The 16,439-nt window shown below is 43.1% G+C and overlaps 1 protein-coding gene across 17 annotated transcripts in view; it reads right to left on the reverse strand.

The window, feature by feature from the left end:
• Window positions 1-16,439, reverse strand: part of PTPRF (protein tyrosine phosphatase receptor type F) — a 343,225-nt gene that overhangs the window by 168,714 nt on the left and 158,072 nt on the right. For all 17 annotated transcript variants that reach the window (XM_048944331.1, XM_048944335.1, XM_048944348.1 and 14 more), the window contains 2 exons: window positions 4,964-5,109; window positions 1,846-1,987 (listed from right to left, as the gene is read on the reverse strand). In XM_048944331.1, the coding sequence (XP_048800288.1) occupies window positions 1,846-1,987; window positions 4,964-5,109 (288 nt within the window). The remainder of the gene's footprint in view (window positions 1-1,845; window positions 1,988-4,963; window positions 5,110-16,439) is intronic.

The raw sequence follows: 16,439 nt of genomic DNA on the forward strand, positions 1-16,439 counted from the left end.
CCTCATGGTATCATGTTAAACCAAGCATTAGCTCCAATTTAAGGCAGCTTCCAAACAGAAAAGCAGGCTCTGTGCTTGATTGGTACTAACTTTTGCTTCCATAGCTCTTAAACAGCGCAGGCATGCCTTTTCCTGTTCCTGGTGTTTCATAGCATTCCCTATTTATGCGGTGGTCTGCAAGTTTTACCTCATCAGGAACTCAGCAGGAGCTGCACAGAGCTGAGAAATACTGTTATGCTCCTTTATGCAATGCATGTCTCTGTGGGCCTTTGAACATTTAACACAGAGCAAATAAATTATTAGTGCATGTGTGCATGTGCATACAGATCTAAGATACATAAAGGCAAGAGCAACCAAAGGAAACAGGAATGTGCATGGAACAGTTAGATATTAAAGTATCTACTATCACAAAATCCAGTTCTAAGAATCATTTGAATGCAGATCTGCAAGGAAAATGCCGAAAGAGTTCTACTGTGCTTTGTGTGCTCACATACACGGCTGCAAAGGCAAGGAGTAACAAAAGGGACCTGCTTCTTTTACCCAACAGTTTTCAAGTCTATAGCACCTGTTATCCATCTCTTAATAATACCGCTGAAGAGCAAGCTGATCCTTTAAGATGCCCCACCTCCAGAAACAAGATACACAATCACATCAAGTATTGAATGATTTCTATGACTCCCATCATCAGAGTGCCTGAGCACATTACAGCTGTTTGATGTATTCTTTGTCACAGAGCAGAGAGGAAAATATGATTACCTCTATGCTATAAATGGGAAGAGAGAGCAAGGGACCACAGTAATGTATCTGGGAAGCCAGTGAGAAAGCAAGGAAACAGAGTCGCTCTGCATGGCTGGCACACCTACAATGGGACAACCACTCCTGTGCTCTCACAGCCAGACTGAACAGAAAAACACCATGCAATTTTGATGATTCAAAACCATACAAATACTTCCCAGTTTTTTTCCCTACTCAGAAGTTTCTCCATCTACTCAAACACACCAGGCAATTTGCTTAAGCCTTCTTGCACTTGTCTTACTAAATGCAAATAAAAAAATCCATTCAGCCAAATGCCCTGGGTTTGTAACATCCCAATGCACTTACAAAATCCTATATGTAAACAAATACTACAACACATTGATGTGCCGAAAAAATCCCTTTTGCCTTAAAAGCAAACAATAATTTTGACAATCTATTATAAAAGAAATCATCAAGTGATCACAAGCCCGTCGTATCTTCCACACAGCTCTTCCACAAAACATTCCATTTAGAAGAAATAGAACATCACGGCAAGCAGAAAAAAAAAACATATCAGACAAGGACTGAAATACGTTCTTCAGAAGGAGAAAGAGAATAACAAGTCATAACTACAGTGAAAAGTAAACCCAGCTACATTCCGCATCAAACTCAAAATCTGAAGAGCAGCCTAAAAATCCATTCCTAAAGAACAGCGCTGATTTAATCCAGAAGGTACAGCAACAAAGATTAAGTTTCTGATTGTCAGACACCATTCTCAGATTCCCTGAAGATGGGTATTATATCAAAGCAGACAGATGAGAAAAGTATACAAATGTCTCTTTAGCTGGGCCTCCAAGCCAGGAATAACACACCTCAATCAGACAATTCAACTAATACACTTTAAGGAAAGTTCAGAATCTGCCATCCTTTCTGCTTGTGATTGTCTGAAAAATAACAGCTTCCATCACTAAAAGAAATCACAGCAAATGGAACAGGAAGAACACAGCTTTTCCAGACCAAGCTAAAATATCACCGTGTCATTTAAGAGCGCTACAACACAGCTACCAAAGCCAGAGCTGTCTAAGGACACAAAAACCACTTCCCACTTACCTTCTAGCACTGTTAATTTGGCACTTGTGTTTATCTCCCCAACACTGTTGGTGGCTGTGCACTCGTAGATAGCTTCGTCTCGATGAACACGCAGCGGCTGTATCCGCAGAACAGATCCCGACCCATCATCAAACTCAATAACCTTTAACAACAAAAAGCAAGCAGTTTTTAAGCAGCAGCTACTTCAAGAAAAACAAAGTCAAAACAATGCAGGGGTTAAAAACAAAACATAACACCCTGTAATCTACAAAATATCGTGCAACTGGTCTGTTGCTCCACGTCCAGAAATGCAAACGTTTCAGTCAAGAACATATCAGCCCTCTGAGAAGCCTAGAACAAATGAAGATCCAATGAGGTTCTTTATGAAGCAGTCAAGCATGAAAAACTATCAACCTGGTAATAAAGAAGTGGATCTGATGATTTAAAACATCTGAGCCATATTTGCACTAATGGTCTCACTAATCACGCTGATCGCAATTTAGTGCCAACTCTCACCTTCGTGGAAGAGCAGAATGATGTACTCCTGTAGGATCACCAGGAACACAGTTACAGACCTACAGCAACTGCTTGAGCACCTACAGCGTGTGCTAACTTCAGTACAAAGCGAGGGGTTGTAATGTCCTTCAGCATCAGGTACTTTGCAACTCTGCCACGATCATCAATTATATAATTATAGCTTCTTCCCCAGCATAATAAATAAAGTCCTTAATAAATCATTGCCTTTCCATCCTGCTAAGGAAGCTGCAACATACATTAGTCCAAGAGAAGAAAGAGGTACCTGTTAGCTTACAGCTGGATCACTGTAAGCTATGCCTTAACGGCAAGCCAGTGAAGAAGCAGCCTCGGGCCATTGTTAATGCTAAGCTCATCCCTCTCCTATTACTGAGCACTGTAAAACTTGAAAATATTAACTGAACTGCAGATGGTGACAACGTGAGGGAAATGCACAGACCCCTGCTGTCACTGGGGAATTCAGGGGCAGATTAGAGAGACTAAGCTGAGTGCTCTTCCAAAAACTGGTGTCAGCCTGGGACCTGCATCACCTCTGTGCAAAACTTTCAGCTGATTTGCAAGAACCCTGCTTATGGGCTCTTCTCATGGCTCCAGACCGAGGGAGTGAAAATGAGAATGCAAAAACAGCAAGCGCCACAAGGCTCTGCAGTGACAGGAGATAGGAAGAACCAGAAGGGTAACCACTGAAAATCTGCAGTTCCTCACTCTGGAAGGAATAACCATTCTGCTTGAAGTAATAGAAATAGATGACAAAATACGCTGCTCTGGGGTCAAGCAGCAGCAGACAGGGCAGAGAAAGGTGACCATGACTGCAGTACGTTTCAAAAAATTACTTTTATTTTTTTAATTGAATTTTAAATTAAATATGGAACTGTGACAAAACGCTGAATCTACTACTGTAATCCCTCCACGGTATTTTAAAGCACGCGGGCAGATGCAGACACTCATCCAGTCCAGTGATAAGGATTAGAACGCTACGAGGTGAAAGAGCAGGAAAGCCCTTTTCCCCTTTGTGCCCTCTGAATAAACGCTGTGTGTGTGAGGAAGACAGCTACAGCCACGAAGAACCTGGCAGACACCAACACCAGAAGCACTGCTCCGTTTGCTAACTGTGGATACTTCTTTTGTGCAATAGCTCAGCATGTCTCCATTGGATTTGATGGCTTTTTCTCATTTTAGCTGAATTCCCGTTTTCTTCTAACTAAAGACGTAGTAATGAGGTATAATTAACAGTTGTCTGCCAAAATATCCAGACATCACTCACGATCTCCAGCCTCTGCTCTGTCTCAAAAGTGATGTGAATAAAGGTATGAGACTGCTCATGTGAATGCATGTAATAGCACATATCCCTCCGGTAAGCCACAAATTCACTACAAAGCTTATATTTACTTACAAACCTGAATGTTTAAATGGTTACTATACAACAAAACTTAAACCTTTATTGGGGAAAAATACCAATGTAAAACAAGATTGAAATTGATTACTTTAATCAATGTTTCCTGCTCACATACAAAATCATGATTAAAATTGGTGACTTGAATCAATCTGCTCTGGGCTACAAAGTCATCTGCACTCCAGTCAGGAAAGCAAAAACATCAAAGGCAGCAGAATGTTGTCAGGGTCACACTTCCAAGGGCAGTTTTAGAGAGAAGAACCCAATCCAAAAAAGCAAAGTGAAGAAAAAGGTGGAAAAGTCAGTGGAAACATATCTGCTATCTAAAATACGAACCTAATTGGACACCTATATGAAGATGAGTAAAAGACTGGAGGGCAAGAAATATGAGGAGCAGCTGAGGCGCCTGGGTTTGCTCAGTGCAGAGCAGAGGAGCTGAGGGGAGGCCTTATGGTGTGCAGCTCCTCACAGGGAGCGGAGGGACAGCACTGAGCTCTGCCCTCTGGGGGCACTGACAGGGCCTAAGGGAACAGCATGGAACTGTAGCAGGGGAGAGTGGGGGGCAGGAATTAGGGAAAGAGTCTGCTCCACAGGGCGGTGGGCATGGCCCCAAGCCTGATGGAGTTCAAGGAGCATTTGGACACTGCTGTCAGATGCAGGGTTTGAACTGTAGGTGGTTCTGTGTGGAGCCAGGAGCTGGACTTGATGATCCTTGGGGTTCCTTTCCAACTCAGGGTATTTTATGATTCTAGGGAAGTCAAATTACCCACTGAGATGGCTTCACGATCTCCTTTCCAAGTACATTTGTTGAGGGTGCTAGCAGCAGCACTCACTGAGAAAGTTAGGATTTTGACATCCCACTTTTAAATTACACCAGGTGTAGGAGGCCAAGGAGGTACCACGTCAACGTTCACAATGAAAACAGAAAATCACTTCTAGATGCAACTTTTATCTGCATCCCATTCAGCATACAGCTGTTTCTCATCTGAAGAAGGGTCTCCCATATGTGTGCAACCAGAATCATGCTTACAAACAACAACACTGGCTCTACAAATAGCACTGCTGCACAGAAGGAAGCTCACTTTAAAGTCCAAGATTTGGTATTGCTACGTCGCAGAGAAATCTGAGCTGCAGTGACAAATACTGTGTACTGACAACCTGCAAACATGTGGGTTTTTTTCATTTTATTTTATTTTTTATTTTCCTAATTACCTCAAACCGCTGAGAACTGACTTTCTTCCCCTTCTTCATCCATGTGATTCGAGGCTTGGGCTCTCCTGTTGCCTGACACACAAAAGAGGCCACTCCTCCAGAAATCCCAATCTGATCTTCAGGAGCTTTCATAAATGTTGGTTTGCCTGGAAAAACAACAAGATCACCCCATGAGGACACAGAATCAGATAAGGAAGGAACGAGTCATATACATCTAAATTAAAAGATAATTGGTGCTCTCGCAACAAATCCAGGTTGAACAGCCTCGGTCACACAAAGTCAGCACAGCCTGCAACATGACAAGCACGGTTTCTGCTCGAGTACCCTTTTTCCTGAACTGAATGAAGTCCATCTGCTTTGCCTGTAAATGAGGGCAACAGAGGGCTCCCCCCAGCCCCTAGGCATTCCTTCAGGTATATGAGAAAATGGAACAATTTTTACTGTTTGTTTTTTAAATAAATGGATTTTTTGCAAGTCTATAACATGGTCATTGCACTGGAAAATACAGAACAGCTGACACACCAGACCTACAAAACGTACCATACGTTGACATTCGTTTTCCCGAAAGCTGTTGAGGCATTTGTCAAAATTAACAGATAAGTTTTATCTGCACAACTAAGAACCTTTAATTTCATTTGAGCTGTGGACTGGCATAAGAATCCTACAGCCTAAGTACTTGGAAACCTTCACGGGCTGGGCTATGCTTGGTAAAACTAATCACTAAAAATGAAAGTCAGCAAAGAAACCAAAGTGACATTCAGGCCTGAAAGACTCAGCAAAAGTGAAAAAAAAAAAATCATGTAACATCTTAATAATCAATGAAAAGTTTCATGAAAATACAGTTGTGCCCTCTGGATCAATCAAATTAGGTGTCCAGGTTGAAATTTTGCAACATCCCGGGCAGTTCTGAAATGCTGCTTTGACCAAGGAAGATGCCTGGGATGACCTCTTATCCTTACAGAGCATTAAAACATTTAACCCCATGCAGAGGGTTTGCAGTGCACAGCCACGATGTCACTCAGGCAAAGGTCACCATGAGGCCAAATATGAAATATAGCATATAATTCTGATTAACCACTTCAGAGAGGAACCTGGCCTAGAAACAGCACAGAGAAGACAGCAGTATGTGCTGACCGCAGCTCCTCACCTTCCTGCTCTTGACGCAGCCACGAGGGTGGCCTTGAGGGAGATGGGGACATCTGCAAACCCAAACGCAGGGGGTTTTAACATTAAGCTTTCCATGAACCAAAGACTGAGTTTTCAAGATCCAGGTGGGTTCAGTGACCCCAAGAGAAAACATTGTTTAAACGTATTTTCCTTATGGTAAGGAGATTAAAATGCTGACCTCGACCACAGGTACTGAGGCGTACTGAGTGGTACTCATCCTCGGTGAAGAGAGCCTTTAGGACTGAGCAAAGAAAATAGCTCAAATCCCAGAAAAAGAAGCCTTTTAAGATGCAATGGCCACCATCAGCAGTCCTTGGCACACTATCCTGACATTAACAGCAAGCAATTATTAAGTGTGCTTGCTTAACTGAGGCTGATTTCCCATATTTACTCATCTATAATCACGTCTATTTCTACTTAGTTTATATTTACATATATCTGTGTTTATTCACCTCTCATCTATCCCAGTGAAATGTTAATTTACTGTTCAGGCAGCTGGTGATTGCAGTGTGATTGACTGCTTTGCGATGCAGTGTGCTGAGCTGATGCCTTGTATTGCATTTCTGCACTTGATTTGTTCTTTTGATTTTCTGTTATTTACTCTGTGATCTTAGTAAAATAGTCTAAATTTTTCAAATGACAAATAAAGCAGAATCCAAAACTTCTGTCCTTGAAGAATACAATGCAATTACACCTCTCAGTGTACACCAACTCCCCAGTTCATACACCAAGGACTTACTTTACCTCTGTACATTTTAAAAAAATCAATACTATTAAAAACCGGAACAAAAGGAAACAGAATGTTCGCAGGCAGTAAAACCTTAAAACCCCCCTGTCTTGTTCAGCTTGAATTTACACTGTTCTAATGAATCTTTTTCTCCTGCACATTTAATTGAGCAACTCTCATTTCTGCAAACCATCTAAATCCACCGAGACTGGTCACAGAAGCATACCTGTACATAAACCACACTCTCACGCAGCCTGGGAAAGGGAATTTCTACAAAGCAATTTTAAATGTTTGTATGCCCCGAAGTTTTAAATGAAAGCACTAATTAAACAACCCTAAAATTCCAAGTTCTGGCCCCAGGACAACAGCTGGGCACGGGCATACATATTTTTATAGCTACCGGTAACTTTAACAGCAACTCCCAACATTGCTCTCCGTGAGAGCTAACAGAAGTGTGACAGACCTTCCATGAGATTCCTAGACTCTGTGGCCATGATGATCTCCAGAGCTGCTTTCCAGCCACCAACCCCAAGCGTGCTGCTGGGGATGCATCACCACAACCATGTCCCGAGGGCAGCAGTACCCACTAAGGACACGGACATGTGGTGGTGCAAGCAGCCTTCTTTTAACCTGTTTTGAAAGTCTGCACTCTTAGACTAGCCCTGGAAACACAAAAATATAAGGATATACTGAAAATACAATATTTAATCAGTAACAGAGTCATTCTCTTGTTTCTGTCTTAAATTCACCGTGACCGAAGTCTTCACATATGATTATGTGTGTGCCAAGTTTGAAGTTTAATGTTTGTTGTTCAAACAAACTACAAAAAAGATATAAGGTTCTGAAGTGCCTTCTGTAGTAAAAGCCTCACTTTTCCTTAATGATACCAAAAAATACATAATCTTTTTTCTTCAAATTTTCAACAAAAAGATTGCTTGCCTGAGACTAACGGAGAGAGAACCTCCACAGTGATACCTGGGTGACAGCAGGGAGATGTGGCTGCTTTCCCATCACACCCACCTCTGCTTACTCCATCATCACATGGAGTAACAGCTCCAGACTTGTGTATTTGTCATCTGACAGCTCCAAACAGCCCAGCCTCTCTCCCTGGCCTCTCTGCTTGGCAAAGATCCCTGGAGCATTCTCCATCCTCACCCTCTAAATGAATTCTTGCTCCTCACTTCATAACCAAGTTCCCACTACACCAGGAGAAGAAATTACTGCTATCATCATTTCTGTTTACTCATAAGCTTCAAGCAGGAGCAAAGGGAAAACTTTCAGCTTTGCAGCGGAACCTTTCCCTGTTTGGTCTTTGCTCAAAACTACATTATGCTATAGAGCTTATGGAAAGAACGGTTCTGAGGTGGAACACCACGAAAAATAGGGCATTTTCTTACAAAAGCCGGAATCTTATTTGGCTGGAGGCTGAGGGATGACTAGTTCAGACATGCCCCTCCATTGAGGGGAAAAAAACATTACAAAGAAAAGGACTTTCCTTCCACAGCCAGTTCTGCTGAAAAAGTCACTTGCTTTTTCAGCAAGGAAAGATTTCTGGATAATCCTATAAAGGAAATCACAAGGAGGGTCTCACGGCATGGAAGAGATGCTATCAGAGGTTATGCACATACGAGCCTGCTTCAGCACATCAGGTAACAGCAGTGGGCTCGGGCAGAGCCCTGTGAAGCTCTCACAGGAAATGTTCCCTTGAGTCACGTTTAAGAGAGCTGCAAGAATGTGGGTGCAGAGAGGCAGAGTGAGATGCACCAGTGGACATGAGGCATGCAGCAGGCAGTCAGGCTGCTGGTCAGTGCCACCAGCAAAGCATAGGGAGCTGGGGAGCCTACGGCCTGCAAGCACAGACTGTGCCCTACTGCCCAACTCCTGGCACAGCCTTCCTGCAGGGCACCTGGGAGCAAGAGAGCCAACCACAAAAATCCATCTCTCTCACTCCTGTTATATATATAAAAAAATCACCATCATTCTCTGCTATTCCAGATGATTTGCTTGTTGCAAAACAATTGTTATAAATCAGAAACCCATCTCAGCAGCTATCTTAAAATTTGCCCTACCAAGAGTAGTAATGTTTCAATCCTTTTTCTTTTTCCTTCTTCATTTTTTTTCTTAAAAAATAAAAAAAATAAAAAAATCAAACCAGTTCAGAGCCACTTAAGCGTCACAAGTTCCCACAGGCAGCACAGCTCCTCACCTTCCCAAGAGAAAAGGCAGATACCCCTCAAGGCCAAAGCACAGAGGTGCAGCTCCCTCCCACTAAACTGGCCGGTGACTGTTATGTGAGCCATGATCTTCTTGCAGTTCTATGTGATTTGCATCACCCAACTGAAACATCAGCCAGAGCCTTGAAAAATGCTCCTGGGTCATATATATTTAGCACAGCCTCTTCTATTTTGCTACGCATTAAGCACAGACCAGTCGCATAACAGAGATTTCCTTGTAATCTTGTAATAGCCAAAGCATTTCAAGTGGCTGAAATGTAAGATATGCCAACATAAATATGCTACTTACACAAAAATATTAACATGTTTATTTCAAAGACACATCATCAGACGGTTCCTTAAAATAAAGGGGAAAATGAAATTGAATCCTGAAGCTTTTTCAGTATTTAGCACCCACATCAAACGCACCTCATCCAAAAATTGTAATTCAAACTGGCAATCACAGTACTCCTCCTGTTCTTGTGCACGCTGTTTCTCCACAAAGTCACACACAGGTTTGAGAAAAATGAATTATTAAACACTTCTCTGCAATTAAGTGCTCTACGTGCACTCACCTGCTGCGAGAGATTTGAAAGAAAAATCGCTCTGTCCTCCAGCTGCAAGTGCCCACTGCTCCTGGTGGAACAGGGCAACCGAAAACAAGAGCTGCTTTGTAGGAGGGGGGAGCCTGTGCTTTCATCAGAAAGCTTCTGTGACTTGGGCTCAATTAAGATTGAAAATAGCCTCTTCCGTGCAAGAAAAAAGGCTGTGATAGGAGATAACTAGATAAGCACATACAGTAGGCATACGTGAGGAACCTTATTTAGGTGCCTGGGCCAAATGAATTAGAAGAAGAAGTTACTGACATGAGCAGGAAAAGGTTACAGGAATGCTTTTTTTTTTTATCCTGGAAATTGTGAGATTCAGGTTGAAATCCCTGCCTTTCACCTTCCCCATCACAGCTGTGCCTCAGCCTCCACCATTAAACACACCTGCTGCTTTCACACGGCTGCTGTCAGGTTGCATATGTTAAAAATGATGATGTGGCTCCACTTGTACAACACTGGGAAGAAACCAAGGATGACAAGGACTTTCCCATGCTCACAACTAACTTCTAAGAGGAAACAAAGTGGTCTAGAAGACAGAAGTGGCACGTTCTTACGCATAAACAAGGATATCTCTTCCCCCCTTTCTTTGTGATCCTGGATGACTGATACCTGTGCAGAGGCAGAAGCCCACTAAACAGACACTCTGGAGAAACTCACTCTATTCTTTCTCTCCTAAGCACCTCCAGCAAAGCAGGATGCAAACCACCAGGCTCTCCAGCCATCCTCACACCTTCCTTCCAATATACCTACCACCACTTAAGCATTCCTGTTCCTTTGTGGTTATTGAAAAGTTTGCCCTATTTTGCTTAGTAAAAGGTACTTACTAAATACATGCAAACATACAATGGCTGCTCTGAAAGTATTGCCTTCTACCTTATTATGTTGGCCCACGACGTAAGAGGCATTATGGCAGTCGAGGTTGAACCTTCCCACCAATATCCTATTACATGTTATTGCCATGTCACAGATGGCAGCAGAGGGGCAGCCTGACAGAATGGCATCTGACATGGAGACAAAGATGAAGCAAAGGTATATCACTGAATTCCTCCACGTGGAAATAATGGCACCCACTGACATTCACCAATGTTTACTAAGCATTTATGGAGACCAAGCAGCTGATGTGAGCATAGAGAGAGGTTGGGGTGCCTTTCAGCAGTGGTAGCCATGACAGTGGGTCATCTCTGCTAGTGCAGTTCCTTATGAGCACAGCAAACAATCTGTGTGTAACACTGCTGGTGAATACACATAGTTAATGATGGCAACTATGTCGAAAAATAGCATTATGTAGTTGAGAATTTGCTCTATCAAGTAGTGTTCTTGTGCTTTTTACCTGTTGTAGTTTTCACAGAAACAAATAGGAGGCATTACTTTTGGAGCAACCTATGTACAAACTCACATGTGGCATATGCAAATTTCTCCAACGAGTCACAACCTTTTCCTCATCCCCTTTGAACATTCAGCCCCATCCCAAACTCAGAAGCCAACATTGCAAACCCAATACACCTCCCACACTGCTCTGAAATACAGAAGGCTGTTTAACACAACCTGCATATCTTCCTCTCACTTCATCATCTTGTTAGGCTTTAATGCTTAAAAGATGCCCAACAGCCAGGCGAAATGATTCTACTATTTCAATCCAATTTCGGTGGTTGACTTTTCCAGCTTTAAGTGTGTTTGTCTGTAATAATCAAATCTACAAAGATTATCTCCAAGCAAGTTGCCTTTCTCCTCACCTTCATTACCAGACTTCCATGCAGTTACTCTTACATAGCTTGGAGTTCAAACAAAATGAAACCAAATAAAGTGAAAGATTAACATATTAATCTCAAAGCAGTAGATCTTTTAACATGCTCAATGACCTCTGTAACTTTCAGTAGAAAAATTACATTAAAAATAAGAGAAGTGGTCACCCAGCAGAGGCTGTGCTTTTCCCCAGCCATTGGAGGAAGTGCCGTGAACTAAGATGCCAGGTCATCATTTCAGGGAGAAACGCATTGTGCTTCGTTTAATTGTAAAAACTGTAAAAAAATTGTAAAAAAGTTTAATTGAGGAGAATGCAAGGCCAGGACACGTGTAATGTGATCAGTATTTACCATGATCTCAGCTCACCAACTCTTAATGTGTTTGACTCCTGTGTCTTCACCTTCTCAGTAATGGGTGCTACTGACAGTTTCTAGAAGACACTTTCTCACTTTCTCTTTACTTTAGGGGCTGACGCATGCTGACATCTTTATACCCAAACTTTGTCAAGCCTTCTTTTCCTTTTTGCATTTAGAGGATTTATGTTCACTCAATCAGGTTGGACATCAGGAAAATTCCTTCTGTGAAAGAGCAGTGAGGCAGTGGCACAGGCTGCCCAGGAAGGTGGTGGGGTCACCATCCCAGGAGGTGTTCAAGACCCACAGAGATGTGACATTGAAGGATGCAGTCTAGAGTAGTCCCAGGCACAGGCTGGTGGTTGGACCAGATGATTTTAGTGGTCTTTCCAACCTTAACGATTCTGTGATTCTCAATCCAGTATAAATTACAGAACAGCCTTTTAGTGAAAATTGACTGTTTAAAAACGACTCCTTAAAGCGATGTAAGACCCGGTGCATTTCCCTCTGGTCAGGTGTCTGACCTGGTTGTACATAAAACTGTCCTGCACCACTGGAAGCTGTGCCCACTGTGAAATGCTGATGTTTGGAGAAACATGCTTATTCCACAGAAATAGCAGCTAAGAGCAGTTAGTTCACTCAAGTGTTAAGGCCACGATTACTGGATATTAATAAACTACAGCAACAGCCTGTCATTATAGTGTTGCACTTCAGCAAATTTCTAATTCTGTCTCTTTATGAATCATGGAAATTGTTGAAAGAGCTTAAACACCTAAAATTAGCTGACATTGATACCGAAACGGAATTGTCTCAGTCATCCATCACACACGGATGCTGTGCAAGTCACTCAGCAGTGCTGCACGCTTTGGGTGCCGATTTATTTGTAGAAGAGCTTCAGATGGGCAGCTCAGACCTGAATGTGGACAGGGAGGTAAATTCTCCCCCCAGCACCGTCTGCAGGGTGCCTCCAGATTTCATGTGCAGGGTGGTACGTTGTCTGCAATTACAACAGCCTTGAAAGAGAAGGGAATGTCTTTCTTAAAAGTGCCTGGCTGGCTATCAGTGTGAGCTGCTTTACATCTTAGTAAGAAAATCCTTAACTCTGGCTAATCCCTGTGCTGTGATTGACTCTTGTCCATGGATCTTAATGTGTTTGTGCCAGCAAAGGGGGAAAAAAAAAATAAATCAACCTCTCTACTCTGACACCATTCTTACAACTGCTTCCAACAACTGAAATAACAACTAGACAAGAAAAATATGCAGAGAAGCAGGGAACTGTCCTACATCTGACTGAAGAGCGCTGATTAAAAACAAAGAAGAAAAGCAGCCCAGAAAAGCATTCTTCTGCATCCTAAGGCCCTCCTCATGCCCCCTCCTCTGCTCCAAGTTTCCCCACAGCAGTCACAATCTGTGCATGCAGTTCCCCATGCGCCCAGGAAAAGCCTGGCAGACCCCTGCCTTTGGGTGTAGCTTTCATTTGCAGTTCCTCAGATTTACACCAAGCATTGTAAGGAGCAGAAGAAAAGAATGAGCAGGGATTTTGCTCTCATTGCAGCGCTTCCAGCAACCTGACAGAATGGTTTTCTACTTGGCTTTAATTTAAAATTGAAACCTAAAGTCAAATTTCCACCTGGTAATAGCTTAAAGGCACTTCCAATTAACTTGGTAATACACGCTTTCTGAGTTAATAAATTTTGCAGCCTCTGTGTTTAATACAATTAAACATTTGGGCCTTTGGCCTTGGACCTTATTTAGCTTGAGAAAGGATTGCAAAGAGACTGCCTCCAATTATCACCATTTACACAACATTCACTTAAGGGCTTTTAAACACACACCTATAGCATCTGTTTAATCATACACAAAACTCAGTGCCCAAATCCAGGCCTTCTCTCTCCTGTGCTCAGGTGAACACTGCCATGCAGATCAGATATCAGGAAAAATTTCTTCTCAAAAAGAGCAGTGATGCATTGGCACAGGCTGCCCAGGGAGGTGGTGGGGGTCACCTGGAGGTGTTCCAGAACCATGGAGATGTGGCACTGAGGGATGTGTGCAGTGGACATGGTGGGGTGGGGTTGGGCTGGATGATCTTAGAGGTCTTTTCCAATCTTTAGGATTCCATGAGGCTCTAAAACCACTCCGCAGTACACCAAGGCCATCCCTAACAGCCATGCCACCTCCTCCTGATTTAATTCCAAAGCTGCATTTCATTTGCAAATTTTCTTCAAAACTTCGAAGTTAATATAAAGTGTGTGGCATAGGTTAAGGGACCTGTGAGATATGCAGCATCAGGAAACAAAGACAGAACTAAAGTCTCGTGCTTGAGAAAACATGAAAATTAATTTTGCCAGCGTGCCTACCACATTAAACACCATATTCTCTTACACAAAGGGATTAAAAGGTTTAATCCCTCTTTGCAAGCAGCTACTCCTTGATTCAGCAGTTCAAAAGGCTTTGCCAAGCTGACGTTTTTCCTCTGGTTTTACAAATTAAAAGTGAGTATAAACCTTATTTTGTAAACAGAGAGCATAGCATAAGGGTTTTAATAGTACCAGGAGCCTTCACAAAGACATCCCCAGGTTCTCAGCAAGACCCATGGCGAAGGAACTGCATTTCATTCTAATGCTCCTGTACATTGTTCTGTCCTCTTCCCAGTAATGAACTGAATTTCTGCCTCATCTACCTGGTGAGGAGGAAAACATCCTGCTTAACGATAACGAGGACACTCCAGTATTTCCATTACACCAGTGATTTTTTCTTATTTGTATAAACGGTCTTTATCATTCAGCGTGCATAGTACAGTCCTTGGAAAAACAAGAAAAATCATTTCCACATTTAAATGTTTGCCAGAGTGTAAAAAATTTCAGCAGGTGGTCAGGGACCCAGGCAAAATACTCTCAAGTGTTAAAAAAAAAAATTATTGAATTTTGTTTAATCGTACATGAAAATCCCCAGGACTATTTCCCCATTAAAAGCCTTCCTCCATGGCCGGCTCCCCGCAGCACCAGAGGCTCCGTGCTTTCAGGAGAGGCTGGGCAGGATGTTCCCATCCTATTGTGTTTCAGCCTGGCTGAATGCAGGCATGCTGTGATGCACTGGCCCCAGCCCAAGGAGTGGTGCAGGGGGTCTCTGGATGCTGCTGTCTCCTGTCTATGAACTGCCCCCCAAAACGGTTCTGTATACATGCAAAGCATCTCCTGACTATCAAATAAGAGCCCCATGGTAGAGGGCACAACGTGCACACACTGGGGTTGCAGATTGATGATGGCCACAATGCATCCCATCCCCTCTTCATGCACAGGACAGATGCTCTATCCCAGAAGGCAGCCAGCCCCCTTCTACTGGTGCTTTCTGGTTCAGCAAGGGCTGACTTTTAGAAGGCATCAGAACTAATCACCTTCATGGTTGCTGCATTCTTCATCTAATTTTTTCTAGCATCCCCTCTTCGTTGTGTTATGAATTTACCTGATAGAAATGAAAAGCTCTTTTCATTTTAATAACTTTTCACTGTATAGATGATCAGGTCAGCCTCTAACTGTTTCTAAACTAAGCTCTTTAATTCTCCGCCTAGCAGGCACATTTCCAAATTTGAATTTCTTGTGACCTTTTCCTTTACTACTTTTGTATGATCTCACCTGTTTATGCACAGTGTTTCAAGAAAGGCAAAAAGCTGTGGTCCACACTGTGAAACTGCTGCTTGCCATGCCATGAAGAGCTTCTACAGCCACCAGGTCAACCTGGGAGTGCAGAACAATGCCACAGCACTGATGGTAGAGATCCTCAGCACAAGCTGACTGCACAGCCCAGGTTCTACAGGTGCCAGTTCTACCTCTGGGATCTGACATCCCAGAGCATCTCATGAAGGATGTACACCAGGGTGAAACAGATCTGAGCACGATAAAAACTGAAGCTTGAAAGAATGGCAGCCTTGCTTACCTCCTGCAAGTCAGCACGTCGCTAAATCGTAACAGTAGGGAAAGAACAGGAGATGAGACAAAAGAGCCTGTCCAATTACATCTGCCTCGAGTGAATGTTATTAGTCACACAGCTGCAGGAGCAGCGGGGATGGCATACCTGCACACAGGCACGTGGATCTCCTTTCAGCATTACCCGTGCAGGAATAACGCCCTGCCTATCAGCGATCTTTGATTTTCATTTTATGTTTTAAAACTGACTTGAAGGTGGGTGCCTGCCAGCTCCGCTTATGTTCTCCAGGAATAAATGTTTATCAAAGGGGGTTCCCTGTTTGCTGAGCTGGAATGAGTTATACCAACAGGGTATCAATAGGTTGGTGGCTGCCTGTCATCGTTATCAAAGAGGAGTCTGAAACGGCAACACGCAGCAGTGCTGGAGCTGCCAGATCAAGCATGGCAAGGGACAGGGCTGCAAGGGGCTCACCAGAGCACAGCCCTGCCCCTCAGCCATACAGCCTCTGTCACAAACAGGTCACACATTCCCTTAGGAAAGCCTTGAGCTTCAGCCACACACCTCTTCCCAGAGGGCTGTTCCAAGAAAGTTGGTCACAGAAACATCAGCTGGGAAGCACACTGCGGTTTCCAAGTTACTTGTTGTCAGTCATACCCACCTGTTTGTATGCCAACACAATCCTTCAGTGTTTCCAGGTTCCAACACCATCCCTTTCCTCCAGTTTATACCTCATTCTTATCT

This window comes from Lagopus muta, chromosome 5 (genome assembly GCF_023343835.1).
Source record: "Lagopus muta isolate bLagMut1 chromosome 5, bLagMut1 primary, whole genome shotgun sequence".
NCBI lineage: Eukaryota > Metazoa > Chordata > Aves > Galliformes > Phasianidae > Lagopus > Lagopus muta.